At 37.4% G+C, this 21,377-nt stretch overlaps 1 protein-coding gene across 1 annotated transcript in view; it reads left to right on the plus strand.

Moving 5' to 3' along the window:
- Window positions 1-21,377, plus strand: part of LOC107668308 (neural-cadherin-like) — a 132,260-nt gene that overhangs the window by 67,829 nt on the left and 43,054 nt on the right. The window contains 5 exon segments of the mRNA XM_016460147.1: window positions 5,431-5,619; window positions 8,995-9,220; window positions 10,745-10,949; window positions 15,709-15,820; window positions 20,140-20,539. Coding sequence (XP_016315633.1) covers window positions 5,431-5,619; window positions 8,995-9,220; window positions 10,745-10,949; window positions 15,709-15,820; window positions 20,140-20,539 — 1,132 coding nt within the window.

Raw genomic sequence — 21,377 nt, forward strand, 5'->3', positions numbered from 1 at the left:
ATATATGTGTGTGTGTGTATGTGTGTGTGTGTGTGTATATATATATATATATATATTTATATATAAATGAAGCATAACTTAAATCTGTTAAATTATGAAAAAGCAAACTGTAAGCAATGCAATTTTCCTGTCATTTGTGTCATGCCCTTACGGTGAATCAGCATTGATTCATCGCTTCATATTTGCTCAAAGGCAGTGCATCATATTCTTCCCATCCTCCAGTGCCTTTGAGTTGCTCTTTTAGATGCAAACACACATGGTAACAAAAGAAAAGCTGCACATGTTTGATGCGGCTGACGACCATTAAAGTCTCTTTGAATGGAATCTAATTTTCCTCAGTCGGCATCAGCTTCTGTTACATCCTCTCGCCAAATTACCGTACACCAAATTAGGCCAAAAGCACAACACAAACACAGCACACACCGTTTCCGTCCCCCTTTTTTATCCGCTCTTCGTCTTGTTGTTGTTGTTTTTTAATGTAACAATCCGTGACATCTTCTGTATTGATATTCAAATTAGTGCAGAGCTTTGGGTGGACTTAGATGAAATTCACCAGCTATTTATACACGGAGCATATTATATCCAACACTTTGCTTCACCGCCATCCGGGTTTAGCGTGGATTAAAGCGAGGCGTAAACAAACGCACGAAGGCCTTTGCGCTTTCTCCTCAGATTTTTTTCTCATGTTATCTGAACTAGCAAACTGTGATGCCAAAAAGATCAAGCGATTGTTTCATTGTATTTTATGCACAGGATGAGATTGTTCTTTTGAAACAAAGAGCAAGATACCCAGTCATGAAATGGATAGTAAAATCCCGCTGTTTCATTACCAGACGGCCTTGTTATTTCTATCATAGCTAAAAGGCATTTTTACCCTTTCCTTTCTCTCTCATTCTCACAATCCGAGGGGTGTTTATCTATCTTCAGGATATGGTGATGCTGTGACAGCTGTTTTGGAGGAGTTGTGTAGAGATCCCTTTGTTGAAAGCCTCACCAGGGTTCCTCGGGCGTCCCTTGAACTGCCCTCTCCCCGCTGGAGGTTTGTTGACTGAGCCTGTGGCCCATTATTCTCTCAGGTGTGGGTGTTGGCCGTTGGGGTTTGATCCACATCTGTTCGGCCTTTAGGTCACTCCAGTGGTGGGCTGCACACAGAGCTCTCTGTGAGGTAGGAAGGGTCTCTTCTAAGGTCTGTGTGTCCATGTGGAGAACACAGATCTTTAGAGATGCATGAAGATGTGGGGTCCCTAAAGTACACAAACAGTACCGGACAGAGTCAACGTGTCTGTCTGCCCTCTCACTCCACAGGAAGTCACCAACTTTGCATCATCTTCCATAATTTCACCAAAAACGCTCAATACCTTGCCCCATTTTGAGACAATGTCCATAGATATGATTCAGAACTGCCTGGTGAAAAAAGCTTCCTTTCACAAATGAAATTTTAACTTAACATTTATTATTTTACATATATGTATATTCTTTTCCTTGCATCTCCCTCAATCAGTCTCTCTTGACATACTCCAAAGCATGGCTATGAAAAACAGGAAGTGAGGGTAACGGTAGTATGTTCCCTCTCGACGAGGTGCTTAGATGTGAAGTTTTTCTTATTCTCACTCTTGTCTCGCTTTTGCGTGAAATGTCAAAAACAACACGATGCAAGTCTGGAAACAAACATACAACAGAGAAAAGAGAACACAAAAACACCCCAAAAAATATATTTCTGTTCTGTTAAGTCCTTTCTTTCTCCGTCTGATCTTCTGAGGCCGCCTGAGGGAGCAGATTGTGTCTCTGACAGCAAACTTCCTCAGGACCTACAGGGGAAGTCAGAGATGACGTGTTCTACAGAAATGTCATTTCTCTCTTGTAGCTGAGCGTCCTCAGGCTGAATGACAGTCTGAAGCCGAGAGGCGGCACTGAACTCAGGGTGGCTGAAGGCTTTCTCTTTCTCTATCCGTCCTGCTCTTTTGGCTGGTATTGAGATTAGATTACGTGCTTTCAGGGGCTATAGATGCAATACTGCAGCTCGGTAGATGTGTTTGGGATTTTTTGCTGAGATTACAGAGATTATGAAAAGCATTATGAACATCCTCCAAAAAGAAGACAATGAAAGGGATAAAACAAGCAGAGTATCATGAGAGGGAAGATGACAGGCCTTGAATTTCTCTTATTAGGGCCTATTGTTGGATGAATTAGTTGCTCATGTTTTTGCTCATCTCAGTTGATTGAACTGTACTTTTGGTTTTTATGCCTGTTTTTCACCTGTTTTAAAAAAATGTACAAGAAGATCTTTAATCGCATAATAATAATAATAGCAATAATAAAATTATTATTTTTTTTTTTATCATTGCTATTTGTTGCTAAGGTGTTGCTATGCTATGATTTCCAGCCCAAGTTCTTAATTAGTCTCAGTTCCCTTTGAGACCACAGTAGTTTCTGATTCCTCCCATAATAAAGTAATTTCTCATTTAAAATAATTATTAATGTATCTTACTTACAATAATTAATTAATTAATTAAACTTACAGAAGTGAAAAGGTTTTTTGAAAATCTCATAAATAACTGAATGAACTTTTTCAAGATGACCCATAGGAAAAAATGTATTGCTCAGTGTTGCTTTTCCTAAGCTCAGGAGACTTAGATGAGATTCTCATATATCTCTCATTTTAGTATCAACAGCATTTCAGATGTTTCTCCTAAAATTCCTTAGGAGAAATGGAAGTAGACACAAATGAGACATGAGAAATATTTGAGAAAAAAAGAGTCAAAACAGAGAATATGGTGGAAGAAACATAGAATATCTCTTTATTGTCTTGCTGCAATCTCTATCAAGACTCCATTAGGAATATTTTATTGCTCAGTGGTTGCTCTTTCTAACCTCAGGAGACTTAGTTGTGATTCTCATGTATTTCTCATTTTAGTCTCAACAGTGTCTCAGATGTTTCTCCTAAAAATCCTTAGGAGAAATAAAAGTAGACACTACTGAGACATGAGAAAGTTCTGAAAAAAATGAATCCAAAATGAAAATGGGGGAGAAACGTGTGAGAAACATGGGAGATCTCTTTATTGTCTTTCTGTAATCTCTTGCAAGACTCCATTATAAAAATGTTTTACTATTTAGAGGTTGCATTTTTGATTGCAATGGGGGTTTTCACCTTTAATGGTCAGGATAGTAGGAGTAGAGACAGGAAACAATTGGACAGGAGAGAATTGAACAGAAGCAGGAAAGTACATTTAGCTGGGATTCGAACCCATGTTGTCTGAGGTGCAGTTGTGTCTTTACATTGATGTGCTGCCCACAAGGCTATGGCTTTGTCTTAAGATGTCTTCAGTTTTATTTTAGGAGAAACGTTAAACTTTTACTAATATTGTAAATACTAAAACTATAATTTAAATGGCATTAAACATTTCAGAATATCAAGGGTTATAGTTTAAATGTTTAAATTTATCTTCAATGTCCAGCATTGTATATAGGCTACACCACATGTTCCAAACACACTAGAAAGGACTTACAAGTGCAAGATGTTAAGTATAAGAGCAATACCTTTTTTAACAAATGTAACACTATACCAGTGTACCAGTGTTTTTTTTTTTTAGCATTAACATTTTGTCTTGTACAGCCCATTTTTGCATGTATGTAAATATAGGTTATGGTTTCCTCTGTTAAATCATTGTGCGAAATCTCTTTAACATTTCAAATATTTATCCTAGACAGAAATAAGGTTACTTTAAGATTGAATGGAAACTTTTGCTTGAGTCTCCTTCTTCTCAAACTTGTCTCTTGAGACAAAAATTCTAACACTGTCACAATGGTCTCCTTTAAAGCTTGAGAAGAGATCTCAACAACACCACACACTGTGCTCAGATTTTTCTCCTAATCTAAAGACTCTGGTGGTCTCATATATGTCTCCTTCAAAGTTTCAAACAAGATCTCAACAACATCACACACTGTGCTCAGATTTATCCCTTTAGCTAGAGACGATGGAGCTCTCACATGTGTCTTCTCAAATTTATAGAAGAGATCTCAACAATATCACACACTGTGCTCAGATTTTTCTCCTACACTAAAGACTTGGGAGCTTCTCACATTTGTCTCCTCTAAAGTTTAGAAGAGATCTCAACAACATCACACACTGTGCTCAGATTTTTCTCCTATACTAAAGACTCAGGAGCTCTCACAGTTGTCTCCTATAAATTTCAGAAGTGATCTCAATAACTTTACAAAGTGTGCACCAAGTCAAATGCCTCAAATGAAAAATGAGCTCAAACATGTCTACCATATAATATGTATTAATAATCAAATTAGTCAATTAATAATCAAGACTGAGTCATAAGCCATGTATGTGCCTTTCAGCAAAGAAAGCTCCAGGGTTACATTTTCTATAGATCAGTTTTGATTAAGGCATCCGGTACATTACTATTTCCAACAACAAATTATGTGCCCAAGTACATAAACATTGTCTTATAAAAAGTAACATTATCCTTATTTCTGCATAATTTCTCTCTCATTATAGCCTTTAACTCTGAATTTATGATTTTCCCCCTTTTATTTAGTGCCTTTCAAGTACTTGACTTGGTGCACACTTTGTAAAGTTGTTGAGATCTCTTCTAAAGCATTACAGGAAACAAATATGAGACCCCCAGATTATTTAGCTAAAGAGAAAAATCTAATCACAGTGTGTGATGTTGTTGAGATCTCTAATCTAAACTTTGGAGGAGACAAATATTAGAGATCCAGAGTCTCTAGCTAAAGAGAAATATCTGAGCACAGTGTGATTTTGATGAGATATCTTCTAAAGCTTTAAAGGAGACAAATGTGAGAGATCCAATGTCTGTAGCTAAGGAGAAAAATCTGAGCACAGTGTGTGATGCTGTTGAGATCTATTCTAAAGCTTTAAATGAGACAAATGTGAGAGTGTTAGAGTTTTTGTATCAGGAGACAAGTTTGAGAAGCAGGAGACTCAAGCTAAAATCTCCATTCGATCTTAAAGTAACCTAATTTCTGTCTAGGAGAAATATTTGAGATGTTAAAGAGATCTCACTTTTGATTTTTCTTTCCTATGGGGACTTACATTATTTCATGTATTGTAATGCATAAAATGCATAAAAAAATCTACATTTTCCTTTAGTTTGATACTTTTACCTGATAAATACCTGAATTAACTAGGTAGACCTACATTATATTCTGTTTTGTAATGCATAAAATGCATAACAAAAAAACATACATTTTGTGAATCTTTTTAATTTTATATTTTTTCCTGATAAATAACTGAATTAACTTTTTATAAGTAGACTTGCATTGTAATTTACGTATTGTAATGCATAAAATGCACAATAAAAATGCTAACTTCTACAATATCCCAAAATAAACAAGTGAAAGAAGTGCTTTTGGTATGTGATAAATTAAAATCATATTTGTCTGTTTCTCTCTCTGTAGGTGATGAATGGTACCTGTGCTGGCTGACTCTGACCCTCCCCAACCTGTCAGATGTGCAGTGGGCCATGTTCCCCTACCCCTACTTGGCAGCTGTAGGCCCTGACACTGGTGCTGGCTCTGTGGTCTACAAGCTCGTGGCCCGAAGTGGAGATGGCTCCGTGGGAACAGCTCACTTCCTTTTAGTTGGTGGTGGGTTTGATGGGCGGACTCTTTGATAATCGGAAAACTGTCAATACAATCATTCTGCTAGTTAAAACGCTGGCCCACTTTAGATGGAAAGGGAATTAGACTGATGTCTCACACGCAGACATGCATTAAATGGTCAATAATTTTAACCCCTTGAAACTGAAATAGTTTAGATGGAATATTTAGCTCAGGTTTGAGAGAAATTCAAAGACTGACAGGAAATATCAGTTTTTTTTTTAGCAGTTTGCCATGAAATCATAATTGACACCACATGCTTTTATTTTGAAACAATGGCAATGACGTGTCTTTTTTATCAGCCAGTTGGTTAACACTGTAATATAAATGGCATAAAATGCTAAGTCACTAATGTAATCCATGCCTTTTCCATAGTTATTCACTAGTGTTTAAGTGATTTCATTTAGTGCACGGAGCGCAACAAAGGTTAAATGAATCTGAGGCATGATTAGAATTCTGTCTAATTAGTCAGAAGCAATCAGACTAAACAATATTTAAACATACAATTCTGATCTGCCCGTATATGTGTTAGTGTATGTGTGCTTTGGGACAGGTGTGCCGTACTAGTTTTATTGTACCTCCAGGACATCTTCAGAAACATCATAACCTCTCATAATGGTTAGTCATTCATCATCTGATATGTTGTGACATTACAAAATTACTTCTCTGGTCCATAAGGATTTAGACTGCTATAAATATTCTGTCTCCGGTGATATTACACTCAGATGTTTATAAACTCTGTGTTTTGGTGCTGTTGCCTATAGCGCTCTTCCTCCAAGTATTTGATCTGTCTTTTAGGTGAATGTCATTCATTGTCAGTTAGACTAGGTTTGCACTTACAGAATGGATGACTAGTCTTTGTAGGACAAAAGTGTTAATGTTTTAGATAAGCATAGATTTTAGACCTTGATTTTGCAGAAATATGACAGAAATTATAAAAAGGACAGTTCTGGTACAGCACTTTGGTCAACTAAGGTTGTTTTAAATGTGCTTTATAAATAAATTGAACATTGAACACTCTGGTCCTGGATGCTGATTGGTCAGTATGGCATTCCAGCCATGTTACGTTTCACAGTGGCACAATATTTTTATGAAAAATTGTCCATAACAAAATCAAGGCCATGTTATATTATGAATATTTTCACAGCTGAAGGGCTGCAGGCACTACTGTAACTGTATGTTGTGCTTTACAGCATCCTTTAGACATGACTAATCTACCATTTTTGTAGTATAGGCAGATATAGTTGGTAAAATAGATACAACAAACCTATCACCCTAAACAAAACACCAAACAGTAATTGGAGGTAGCTCAGCGTTTTTCTGTCTAAGTGGGCAATTCTTAGCCAGAATAAGCTGCAAAATGTACATAATAGGAATAGGATTCACTTCACACCATTAACAACAACTTTTTAGTTATTTGAAGAGAGCTTGTAAGTAGGGATGCTCCGATCCTCCTTTTTCGCCTCCCATACCGATTCCAATACCTAGGGTTCGGTATTGGCCGATACCGGTACCGATCCGATACCAGTGAAGTTTTTTTCCCCCCTTTTAAATAAATGTAGAATTTATATATCTCTGTGTGTGGAACTGATAATCATTCTTTCACAATCGACTAGATTCTGTCACGAATTCGGTCCATGGACTTCCGTTTATTCACCACCAGAGGTCACCCTTTCCATTACATTGACTCTCGCACAACACAAACTGTTGCATAGCACCCCGGACTACATATCCCATCATTCTTTGCACGATTTGCACACTGCACTGATTGCACTCATTGCACACAGCTGTTTCTAATCACCTCACTCACTATATAACACCCACTCTAACCACCTTTCTTGACGCCGAACGGCCGCTAATTCAAAAGTGAAAGTAAAATGCACACGCCACTTTTAAGCTATTTAAAAGCGAAGGAAAGCGAGGGAAAATTTTAACGAACTAAAAACGAACAATTGCTTTACTCCGAATTGCCGCTATTTTTTTTTTATAAATATTTATTTATAAAGCATTTGGATCGGCCCTCTCTGACCGATATCCGATCCGAGAAAAATGTCACTATCGGAGCCGATACCCGATATGAATATCGGATCGGCGCATCCCTACTTGTAAGAACAGAATCAAGCGTGATTCTGGATCAGAACCTCTGCTCGTAGCAGATGAGCATTCAAGCAGCTGGAGAAAGGGCAAGGCGAGGCGGGTACAGCTGGGAGATCTGCTCCGCCTCAGCAGCTGTGTTCTTCATCCACCTCCTCTTCCTCGACTCTCAAATAACGACATGCTCAAGGGGACAGCGGTTAAAATGAGCTCTCTGTCTTGCTATTGTCCTGAAGCAGGAACGGAGGGGAGCATATTGCTCCTCACACACACAGATGCACTGAACCACAGCTGGCAGAAGTGTCCCTCACACTTAACGTGTGTAAAAAGACTTGAAGGCTTTTGTGACTGTCTTTGTAATGCTCTTGCACTTTGAGCTGAACTTTACAAGAGTTGCTCTTTTAATATATGATTATAAACAAGTGTCACATCAGTTTTTAGGCGATGTTTGCAAATTGGTAACATGCCATAAGTCATAATTTTTAAAGTTAGGCAGGTTGTTCCTATACAATACATTTTCATGTCCCTATAATATGTATCTTAATATACTGGATAAAATATTCACAATTTTTGAAATCATATTAGTTTCTGCTTACCAAAATGGTTATTTTAGTATTATTTTATTTATTATTAATGTATATATTCATATCTTGAATTAGGTTTTATTTTTATATTTTTTGTTACATTTTTAATTTAATTTAATTTTAATTTAACTTTTGATTGTTAAATTTAGTACTACAAATTAATTTATTTCAGTTAGTGCAACATTTCTGAGTTAAAGTTTACCCTTTTTATCTAATATTTTATTTATTTTTATTTGTATTTATTTATTTTATTGCATCTTCATTTCTAATGCCAAAAATGTAAATGTAATTTGGAAAATAATACATCATAAATATACAGATTACAAAATAAAATGACAGAAATCTGTATTTTAATATGTATATAAAAATATGTATATTTTTAAGTATTTGCCTTATTTTCTTTTCTTTTCTTTTATTATTATTATTTTTAGCTTAATTTCAAATACTGAAAAGTATTTTTAGTAGTCTTGGTTTTAGCTTTAGTTTTAGCTAACAATAACAACACTGGTCCCAATATCATTTATAAATATAATTTAAAAATAATAAATCACAAAAATATAGATTACAAAATAAAATTATAGCAACCTAGATCTTAATATTAAAATATATTTTTTAAATATTGCCGTTAGAATTTTTTTTATTTTTTTATTTTTGCTACATTAATTGGGTGTGTATTTTGTGACAGGTGGAGAAGATTCATTTGAAGTAGACAGAGAAACAGGAGAAGTGAAGACCACAGGGCGACCTCTGACCCCCAGTAAGGAGTACACACTGACTGTCCAGGCTGTGGACTCGCAGGGCAGGAGGGGTCCGCACGCCTCTGTGTTCATACTAGCTGGCTTCCGGCCCCCTCAGTTCACCAACACCACCTACACGATCTACATCCCAGAGAGCACTGGGGTGGGCCAAGCGTGAGTACAGGAAGCTGTGTGTTAGTGGCCGTGTTTGTGTGTGTCAACATGTAAAAAGATTCAGAATTTGCTGCTCATTAGAGGGTAAGAGAAGGATTGTGTGAACGTGGCCAACTCCAAAGCTTTATGTGTCATCTGTAGCATGAAACAATTCACCCGGAGGGATAGTGGTGGTTGAAAGAGGGGGGACAGAGTGAATAGAGGAGGTTGTGGCAGAGAGGGGGAACACAGATGCATCATTTTGTCTCCAGGCTCTGAATTTGAAAGCGTGTTCAAATTCAAATATTTATTAAAAGAAACTTCTGGATAAACATGAAGAGCAGTGTCTGAACTTCCCCCTTCGGGCACTGGCACAGAACTGAGCATAATAATCTGCGTGAAGGAGGAGAGGACAGCTAATCATGGAAAGAGACATATTAAAAAGAGAGGAAAAGAGAGACATATTAAAGTTAAAGAGTGTGGAAGGGGGAGATGACATGGGACGCGAGCCTCAAAGAACAACTGAGATATCTCAGACATGCATTATTTCCCATTTTAACTGTAGAGACAGTAGCCCTTTTCTAAAATCTTGTAAGTTGCCTTTCAGCTGCATTCTAAAGCTTTGTTTACACTGGCAGCATTTGTGTGGCAGGAGGTTGCCAGGTCACTGAATTTTGGCTTACTGACAAAACTGGCCGTTGCTTTTGAAAATATTTTGTATTTTGTGAGTTTTCTTGCTGCTAAAAATTAATGGCTAGTTTAAAACGCTTTACATCAGTGCAACATCTGCAGTACTTCTCATGTGAAGCGTATGAGACTTAAATTAAATACATTAGTTTAATGTTAGCATCTTGCTAAGCTAAAAAGTGCACCTTTTTAAAGAAATTCATACTTTTTTTCAGCAAGGATGCATTAAACTGATCAAAAGTGACAGTAAAGACATAAAAATTTTACAAACGATTTCTGTTTTTTTTTACTTCTGTTCATCAAAGAATCCTGAAAAAAAGTATAATGGTTTACACAAACGTATTAACCAGCTCGACTGTTTTTGTGAAATTGATAATAATAGTAATAATACATGTTTTTTTTTTTAGGTCCAAATCAGCATATCAGTATGATTTCCGAATGATCATGTGACACTAAAGACTGGAGTAATGACTGCTGATTCAGAATTCAGTTTTGCCATCACAGGAATAAATTACATTTTAAAATCTATTAAAATAGACAACAGTTATTTTAAACTATAATATTATTTCACAGTATTAAATAACTCTTTTTGAGATTACTTGCAAAAACATTAAAAAATCTTACTAATCCCAGCATTTTAAATGGTATTGTACATAGTACACACAAGTATTGTGTGAAATAGTCCATATTTAATTATGTATTTTTAATACATATTTTTTATATGATTAAATACTGTCTCAGTAGGTAGCTCACAATGTTTTGGAACAGAGCTGTAGTTTCCATCCTCCCATAGGATACATAGTGTATAAATGAAATGCTGGCCTGTGCACTGATTCTATTTCCTTGATGTGTCTGTAGGGTGGAGGTGGTCCAGGCTATCTCTTTCCAGAGGAAGACTCTGTCTTATATGCTGCTGGTGAACCCAAGCAACCTGTTCAGCATAAACCAAGAGAGTGGTGCACTCAGCCTGACACGCACTGTGGACTTTGAGAGTGGACAACATCTCCATCATCTGCAAGTCAGAGTTTCCGAACCAGATACAGGACTGAGCAACATGGCAGAAGTAAGCACATGTTTATCTAAACGGGACCTTCCCTTGATCTTCAACCATTTTTTATGTCCAAATGTACAGTTAGCACAGAAGTACAATATAACATACTTGATTTTTTTGTCGTCTTGTTCTTTTCCCACTTAAACATTGTTTTTACTCACATGCCTAATAAGATAAACCGTCTTAAGCCTGACATTAAGATGCTGTATGTGTGGCTGTCAATCATTCTTCACCTCGAGGCCTTGTAGGTAACCAGATCTGGTTCTTTCAGAGGTAAAAGGTGGATATGCTTTGATACACACAATAACACGCACACATATGCATGAAGGCATACGCAAGCACAAACAAAAGCAAGCACATATCAGCAGAAAAGCACTAATGAGAGATTGTGTGTGGTACTGAGGCCATCAAACACGCCACAGCTGTGGCTGTTACCACTTATGAGACTTAGCGGTGCATGTGTCTTTATGTGTAAGATGAAGTGAAGCGAAAAAGGCAAAGAAATATGACAGATGTTTGATGTATTTTACCCATTGTGTTGTTGTTGCCGTTATTAGAGGCTCAAAAATATATCCATTTGTGTGTGCGTATTGCTCACACTGTTGTTGTTCCATGTTGATCTTCTTTGTTTGGCAGAAGTTCCTCCACAATAATTGAGTCATCTTGATGGACTTGGCTGAGACACAATGATGTGTAACTGTGTCTGCGCCAGCACCGGTCACACACACACTCGCACATTTTAGATAATTGTCAGAGTCACTGCCCCCTGCCAAATGATTACACCATCCGTGAAGACGACTCCATGAGTAGGACAGGCTAGAACAGAGATGAGACGAAACAAAATGAGAGAAGAGGAGAAGATAAGAGACAAGGCCAGAAGAGACTAGACTGGACAAGACTAAATGAACAGAGAAGAGATTAGACAAACAATCCAGACGAGACTAGCAAAGAAAAAGAGATGAGATGAGATGCAACAAGAGAGGAGATCAGTTGAGACAAACCAAACCAAAAGAGACCAGAAAAGATGAAATGAAACCAGATGAAAAGTTATTATAAAGAAATTAGAAGATTATAAGACAATAAGAGACGAAAAAGACAAAGGTGAGACCAGAAGAGAGGAGACAAGAAGAAGAAGATCAAGACAAGAAGATAAGAAAGTTAAATGAGACAAGAGGGATAAGACAAGAAAATGAAATGAGATGAGACGAGAAGAGACTAAATGTGTTGAGATGAGACAGCAGGAAAAGACAAGATGAAAGGACAGGTAATGAGAAGAGATGAAGCTATAGATGAGAACAAAAGAGACTAGAAAAGAAGAAATGGGACAAAATGAGAGTATAAGAGAAGAGATGAGACTAGAAGAGACAAAAAAGAAGAAATTAGATCAAATGAGAAGAGAAGAGATTAAACAAGGCAAGGGGGGAAGAAAAGAGACAAGGTGAAACCAGAAGAGAAGAGGCTAAAAAATTAAATAAGACTAGAAAAATTGAGTCAATGACAATAGGAGAAGAGAAGAGACTAAACAAGGCGAAGATGAGAGGAAATAAGACTAGATGGGATTAGATGAAGAAAAAGAAGAAACAGAGAAGAGAAAATAAGAGATGAGAGGGGAGGAGACTAGAAGAAACAAGAAAAGAAAAAAGGAGCGAAGAATGAGCGTCTGTCCTCGTAGCATGTGAAAAATGATTTCATAAAGCTCTACATTAAGACTCTTCATCTCTTTTAGACCCCCGTTGTTGTTGTTATTAGCAGTGTTTCTCCTCCAGCAGCAGACTTCAGACTCATTACTGCCTTATTCAACTTCCAACAGCTATGAAACAAACACAGAAAATTCTCTTTCATTGGGCAGATTCCTGAGGGACAACTGGAGAGAAAAAGAAACCCATAATGCAGAGCAACATGGGTTTTAAGGCTCTGGTCTGACGGTTTCAGAGCTGTATGGTCAGCTATGGTGCCGTGTGTGTTACGTGTAAGGAACTTCCCTCTTGGCAGTGCTGTTCCTCTGAGATAAGCAGTTCTGCGGGACTCACCCTCACCATGACTAACGCTCCCACTGAGAACACGTACCCTGCTTTCCCTCTGCCTCTGTTCAGTCAAAGTCAAATCCTGGGCCAGTATTCTGTCTCAATGCTCACAAATCGCTGCACCAAGACTAAATGAACAGAGAAGAGATTAGACAAACAATCCAGACGAGACTAGCAAAGAAAAAGAGATGAGATGAGATGCAACAAGAGAGGAGATCAGTTGAGACAAACCAAACCAAAAGAGACCAGAAAAGATGAAATGAAACCAGATGAAAAGTTATTATAAAGAAATTAGAAGATTATAAGACAATAAGAGACGAAAAAGACAAAGGTGAGACCAGAAGAGAGGAGACAAGAAGAAGAAGATCAAGACAAGAAGATAAGAAAGTTAAATGAGACAAGAGGGATAAGACAAGAAAATGAAATGAGATGAGACGAGAAGAGACTAAATGTGTTGAGATGAGACAGCAGGAAAAGACAAGATGAAAGGACAGGTAATGAGAAGAGATGAAGCTATAGATGAGAACAAAAGAGACTAGAAAAGAAGAAATGGGACAAAATGAGAGTATAAGAGAAGAGATGAGACTAGAAGAGACAAAAAAGAAGAAATTAGATCAAATGAGAAGAGAAGAGATTAAACAAGGCAAGGGGGGAAGAAAAGAGACAAGGTGAAACCAGAAGAGAAGAGGCTAAAAAATTAAATAAGACTAGAAAAATTGAGTCAATGACAATAGGAGAAGAGAAGAGACTAAACAAGGCGAAGATGAGAGGAAATAAGACTAGATGGGATTAGATGAAGAAAAAGAAGAAACAGAGAAGAGAAAATAAGAGATGAGAGGGGAGGAGACTAGAAGAAACAAGAAAAGAAAAAAGGAGCGAAGAATGAGCGTCTGTCCTCGTAGCATGTGAAAAATGATTTCATAAAGCTCTACATTAAGACTCTTCATCTCTTTTAGACCCCCGTTGTTGTTGTTATTAGCAGTGTTTCTCCTCCAGCAGCAGACTTCAGACTCATTACTGCCTTATTCAACTTCCAACAGCTATGAAACAAACACAGAAAATTCTCTTTCATTGGGCAGATTCCTGAGGGACAACTGGAGAGAAAAAGAAACCCATAATGCAGAGCAACATGGGTTTTAAGGCTCTGGTCTGACGGTTTCAGAGCTGTATGGTCAGCTATGGTGCCGTGTGTGTTACGTGTAAGGAACTTCCCTCTTGGCAGTGCTGTTCCTCTGAGATAAGCAGTTCTGCGGGACTCACCCTCACCATGACTAACGCTCCCACTGAGAACACGTACCCTGCTTTCCCTCTGCCTCTGTTCAGTCAAAGTCAAATCCTGGGCCAGTATTCTGTCTCAATGCTCACAAATCGCTGCACAGAGAGAAGCCTGAATGTAGATACAGCCCTTCCATAAGCTATCATCTGAGATCTGCTGAGATCTGCTACATTAAAGTCTACACACTGAGTTTGACTGGGGTTTATGTGTGTGTTTGTGGGGTGGTTGAGCCATTTGCATTCAGTGGCTTCTGCCACAGCTGTTCTGTTCTGCTTCAGTCTCTTCTTTTAATGTTATTCCTCTCTCTTATGCCTCCGTTCTTAACCGAAAGCCTCCAGAAAGCCAAGTGACTCAGGACACTAAATTTGTCCATGCTCATGCAGGGTTTTATCCTTGTTTTAAAGATTGCCTTCCATGCAAATATTGAGGTCAGCCATCTTTCTGAAGAAGCTGGTTGACCAAATAACTTTTTCTTCCTTTTTTTTCTTAAATTGTCTGTCATTTACTGAATTTTAACAATAAAATTGAAAAAAATAGAAAGTTTTCAAACCAATCAATCAAGTGATAAATAATAATTGCTTGTAGCTCACTTACTCTCACAATGCTATAAATATTGGCATGTTTGTAATCATTATGCAGCCATAAGAAATTTGCCTTGAAGGTCAGTAAGGAGAGTATGTGCACAGAGGTTGTGATATAAATAATCATTATATATCATTCTGATGAGCTGGTTTGCAAATGTTCTGTTTTAATCTCTCAGCATTGTTCTGTTTGGCATTTTGAATCCAGCATCACAAGAAGTTCTGTGGCAAGAGCTTTTTTAGTGTTCTCATTAATGAAATTTCAGTGAAATTCTACTGGAAATAGCGTAGTAATGCATGAAGCACTGTTCACCCAGAAGTCACTTTCAAACTGTCGGTCAGTACAGCAAATTCATGTGAAAAAAATTAATTCATCCACAAAATTTGGCAGAACAGTGGTAAATGTGTCCACACTTCGTCTCTCTCATCTATATTTATTTGCTGGTCACTTTAAAACTCCAGATTTACTCCCTCTGTCTTCAATTCTAATGCCTCTTAGCATCCTTTATTTATTTGAATGTTCCTAAAGTATGTTGAGGGCATTTAACACAATCAAACAGATACTATTTAAAAAAAATTTTTTTTTTAAATCTGTCAACTTTGTGGAAAACATTTTTATTTGTGCATTAATGTTCTTATAATTCTTTAAAAGACAGAAAAATTTATGGTTAATGCCTCTGCACTTACCCGTCAGTGAAATCTATTACTAGTATTATCTATAACTAGTCATTTTGTTGCTTTAAAGACCTGACTAAAATCTATAGACTATGAAGTGATGAAGCTGTGTGGGTGTTTGAGAGGAGACTTTATTTGGGGACTAACTGTTTATGCTTTAATACTTGTCCACATAATAATGTTTCTTCCTCTGTCTCGTTCTCTTACTTATGCAGGTGGTGGTTCACATCACAGATGAGAATGACTGCACACCAGAATTTATGCACTCCATTTACAGTCGAGACAATGTCCCTGAGACCACCCCTACTGGCACATCCTTACTGCAGGGTGAGTGTCTGTTTCTCGATTTGTCTCTGTGTCCATCTCACTTTCTTTCTCTCTGTCCGTGTTTTTCCCCCGGCAGTCCCACTCTTGAGGCAGGTGCTGTTGCCGCTTGCTCTGCGGGGGTGAATGTCTTTTCAACTCAGTTCTGTAATTATGAAATAATTCATTATGGCAGCGCTTTCTGGGTGGTAAATGGATTGTAATCAAAGCCACCTCGGTGGCTTCCAGGCAGATAAGCTTTTCTGCCCCCGTCTTCCTCTCCTTTCCAATCTCTCTTCCTCCTGACTAGCTCTGTCAAACTAGTAAAACCATCAACGCTCCATGTTGTGTCTTTTCTGACGTTGTAGGCTCTATAACCACAGGTTGGAGACTGTGACCCAGCAATAGAGGTGAGATCTCCACTGTGGCAACGGATGTGGCCAGGTGGGGGGCTACGACCCCCTCCATTTTCTTCAGATAATCATGTCTGATAGTGAAAGGCAGCTCTGAAGAAGAGGCATGCCTGACCTCCTTCTCTAAAATACAAGCATTAATGGGAAGGGACCTGTTTATCTCTCTGTGCCGGCCCCATCTGTGATCTTATCGCTGTAAAAAAAAACATGAACAAGATGTCGTGTTGCATTTCAGAAAGAGGTTTGAGTGCATTAGTTGTTTGAATAAATATTCATAAGCCCTAATTAGTGGTGCTTGCTAAGACAGGCATTACTATTAGTGTTGCTCATAGCTAGTGTTTGGGATTTGAACAAACCTCTAACCCTCATTATTAAAGGGAGAGTTCACCCAAAAATGAACTTACTTTCACATTGTACCAAATCCATAAGACTTTGCTTAATCTTCAAAACACAAATTAATATCTGTTTAATGAAACCTGAGAGGTTTCTGTCTCTCCATTAAAAGTGCAGGTAACCAAAACTTAGAAGATCCTAAAAATGTCCAAAAGTTGAATTGAGCAGTTTAATTCAAGTTTTGCAAAAAAGAGATAATATCGCTTTATATGATAAACAGCTTAGACAAAATTTTATTAGACAGAATTTAAATTTTTGGGTGAACTAACCCTTTATATGTTAGTAACTCAGCCCATACCAGTTTTTCTACAGACCTGAATGATTTTTTGTGAAAAAGAGGTTTGCTGCTTGCAACTAGGTTATATAAAATAAAACTTTACTATTTGTCTAATTAAAAATAAAACACTAAAAACTAAAATCAGTTAAAAGCAAGGAGTATAAATAGGCATAAAATATGACAATATTCAGTTTGATAAATGAATATTAATTTTGAGATTTGCTAAAGTGTTTTATGATGACAAAGACAATCTTAACATCTATTGAATATGTAATGATATATATCTAGTATTGACTGATACTGATAAATTACAAAAATCTCTCATATTGAAGGCTAACCATTATGATACCATATGGAAACATGTTGTGTGTTTCTAGTAAAAATTTCATAGACTTCCACAGAAGGAGGCATATCTACAGACCATAATATCAAAGAGACTTGTGGCTGGACTTCTTTGACAGCCTAGCAACCACATAGCAACATGCTAAAAAACTACAACATAAATATATGTGAAATAAAATAAAAAAAAAAGGCTAAATTTATGCACAAATGTCTTGTTCAGTAAAATTGGACATGATCTGTACCTGTTCGACTATATGTGTGAGTACATGCATGTGTCCTTTTTTTATTAACAATCTCCAATCTAATAGTTATCTTAGTATCAAACAGAAGCTTTGTGCTCAGCAGCCAGGAAATTCTTCTCATCCAGTGCTCATCACAGATCGAAAAGCTCTGCGATGCCCCAGCGCTGCTCACCGTTTTAAAGAGCTCCTCACCTTCTCCGCAGAATTCTCAGTGATGAACTATTCTTAATTAAGACCTGGGGTGGGGAACGTTGATCCTGGAGGGCCATTGTCCTGCAGAGTTTAGCTCCAACCCTGACAAAAAAAAACCTACCTGTATCCTGAAGACCTTGATTAGCTTGCTCAGGTGTGTTTGATTAGGGTTGGAGCTAAACCCTGCAGGGACACAGGCCCTCCAGGATCAACGTTCCCCACCCCTGATTAGACTTTGTTATGCACAAGCCTACGACACTGATCGAAAGAAGCAGAAAAGAGAGAAAAGCAAAGCAACAAGCAACAGAAGTGAGTCAGATCTGGCAGACCGCACGCTTTGTGGGGCAGATGCACAAATTTAGAATGCCAACTGCATTTATGCAATTCAATTATGTTTACATATCGCTGCACCCAGTGAAAACAAGAACTGTTCACCATATGCAAACAGAATGGTTCCTGCCTCTGATTCCAGTTGGCTCTTCTGTTTTAGTGCGGTACGCAAAGCAACTTTCTTTTTCTGTCTCTGTGTCTTCTTTCTCTTCTCGTTTCGTCTCCCTCGCTCTCTTTCTCTCGCTCTCAACATGTAAAAGCAGCAGGTTCACACAAACACCAGCTGGGGATGTTATTTTCTTATCAAATGTGTTCTGTTGTGAGTGGAAAAAGAAAAAAGAAAAACACGGCGCAATCGTTGACTGTGCGAAGCCTGGCAGAAGGGAGAGATTATTATTGTTGTTTACCTTAAAACAGGATTAGACTGTAAATTGGGTGACGGCTTTTAATAGGGCCTAGCAGGAAGAGAAGTGCAGAATGCACTCCAATTATCACACGGAAAACTTCTCAGAGAGGATTTAGCGCATGGCGAAGCAACGCACTTAAAACTCGCCCAACCTTAGTCCACCAGCCTTTCTCTTTCTCTTTCTCTTTCTCGCTCCCAAGCCGCCTAACTGGTATGTTTAATTTAGCCCTGGTCTCTCACTTGCATGCATTAAATATTAGCCCTAAGAGACAGTGTATTAGGACTTGTATTTTTAATTAACCTTCTGTTTGAATCCTGGCCGTATGACTTCACATGCGTTCACGGCTGCTCCGAAACGTGTTTATACTCGTGTGGGGCGCTGACACCCACCCTTACCCACCTGCTTCCAACAGCCGCAACAAGTCCTCAGCTTAACTGCGAGAGAAAGAGGGTTTCTGTTGAACATCGCTACATCTGTGGGCACTAGCTATTTGCCTTGGAGATTAGAGTGCCGTCATGTGGCTGTAGTAAATGAGTATGCTGGCTGACTGGGTGTGATGACAGCTTGCCTGCAGTATAATGATACAGGACCCTGACTTTGGCTGTGTGCCTAATGACAGCAAAGCCTTCTTCCACTTTTACTTTTGATCTGCTTCAGTCAACAGCAGCTTTTCGCCATGCCACTGACAGATGGGCACTTAAATTGATCAAATATAGAATTGGCCTCTGCTACATAGTTTTAATTAATATTGGCTCTATTAATATGACACCGTATACAATTTAAAAAGCACTTAGCACAAGAAGTTCTAACTGCATAAATACTGTATATATGATATTGAGAGTTTTGTATATATACTGTATATATAATTTTATGTATATATACTACCGAAAGTCATTATTTTATTCTAAATTAAGATTTTTTGTTGTTGTTTTTGAACAAAGTGTCTTACCAGTGCTGCATTTATTTGATCAAAAATATAGTAAAAACTGCAATATTGTGAAATATTATTAAAATGTAAAAGAACTGTTAATATATTGTATTTTAAAATATCATTTATTCCTGTTGATTACATTACATGTGACTTTAAAATATATTAATATAGAAAACAGTTTTTTTATTATAATAATATTCCACAGTATGTTTTTCAACCTTGGTGAGCATAACAGGCTTTTGATTCAAAAAACATGTACAAATCTTTTACCCTTTGGTTGTGTCAAATGATTTTATTATTATTTTAGTTGTTTAGTTATATTTCATTTGTCATTATATTTTAACTTCAATATGTATTAAATATATATTTTACTAAATCTAAATGCAAATTTGTCAAATAAATAAATAAATAACCCCCATGCCCCCAATTTTCTTTTTTTTAATGCAAAATGCAATTCCTTATTTTCTTCTTTTGATTTAATTAAACATTAAGTATCTTCTGGCTGAATTTGTCACTTCAAATTACTTGACACTGGAAACATGTACATGCATGGTTAGGACACGGTGTTACACACACACACACACACACACAAACACACACACAAATCCATTCCAGTCCTAATGAGAACACAACTGTCTGAGAAAAGCATAGAGATGATTAAGAACTGTAATTTGTTTTCAGTGCCTGACCCAGAGCACATCTCCACCAAGGTTGCCTTCACCACAATTTACTGCTATGTTATTGCTTGCTGTTGCATTTAGTCAATGTGACATGAAGTTTAACATGGCTCTTTCGTCTCTCTCTCTCTCTTTCTAGTTCTGGCACGGGACTGTGATACGGGCCTGAATGCAGAACTGTCCTACTTCATCCAGAGTGTGGACTTTGACATCTCATCTCAGGGAGTGGTGAGCCCCAGTCAGAGGCTGGACTATGAGAGACCCAACCACATGTATGAGTGCACGGTGGTGGCCGTGGACAAGGGAGCGCCCCCTCGCACAGGCACAGCCTCCATCCGAATCCGCATGGCCAACATCAACGATGAAGCCCCTGTCTTTTCGCAAAATATGTATGGTTCTTTTCTGTCTGTTTTACATTTCCTTTTGATTGCAAAGCTTTCAGGAATATTTGATTCTGATTGGTCAGTCACAACAATCTGCAATCAAATATTTGCATATAATCACTACTTAAACTATATAATTGACCCTTGATCTCTCAAATCACTGCACAGTCTCTTTCTTCTCACATAATAAATTAAACATATATTTATTATTAATTTATTCATATATTAATTAATTAACTAATTAATTTACTTTATTAACATATTAAACTATTTTTAACTTGATATGTATTTTAATTTCATTTAGCTTTACTAGCTTTTCATTTAAAAATTTAAATTATGTTTGCATATAATAAATACAAAACTGTATAATTGACCAATGATCTCTCAAATCACTTTCTTCTCACATAATACATTCAACTCAAACATGTATTATTTATTTAACTTTTGTTTTTAACTTAATATACAGTGGGTACGGAAAGTATTCAGACCCCCTTAAATTTTTCGCTCTTTGTTATATTGCAGCCATTTGCTAAAATCATTTAAGTTAATTTTTTTTCCTCATTAATGTACACACAGCACCCCATATTGACAGAAAAACACAGAATTGTTGACATTTTTGCAGATTTATTAAAAAAGAAAAACTGAAATATCACATGGTCCTAAGTATTCAGGCCCTTTGCTGTGACACTCATATATTTAACTCAGGTGCTGTCCATTTCTTCTGATCAGTAACAGCGTCCAGGCATCCGGTACAAGGCCTTGGGGATGCTGTCTTTAAAAAGAACATCCAAAGCCATTAAAAAAGGAGTTTCCTCTTCCTGTCTGCTCAGCACGCGCTTTTAATCCATCATTCAACTCACGTTTGTGGTATTTGTAGGAAAAGCAAACACCACTTGTATTGTTTTTGGTCTACAGCTCTTGTTTTTTTGTGTGTGTGTGCACTTGTGTGTGAATGCAGTGTTTGTCTGTTTTCATGCCTGCCTGCCTGTGCGCT

This window comes from Sinocyclocheilus anshuiensis, unplaced genomic scaffold (assembly GCF_001515605.1).
Source record: "Sinocyclocheilus anshuiensis isolate Anshui unplaced genomic scaffold, SAMN03320099.WGS_v1.1 scaffold1623, whole genome shotgun sequence".
Lineage (NCBI taxonomy): Eukaryota > Metazoa > Chordata > Actinopteri > Cypriniformes > Cyprinidae > Sinocyclocheilus > Sinocyclocheilus anshuiensis.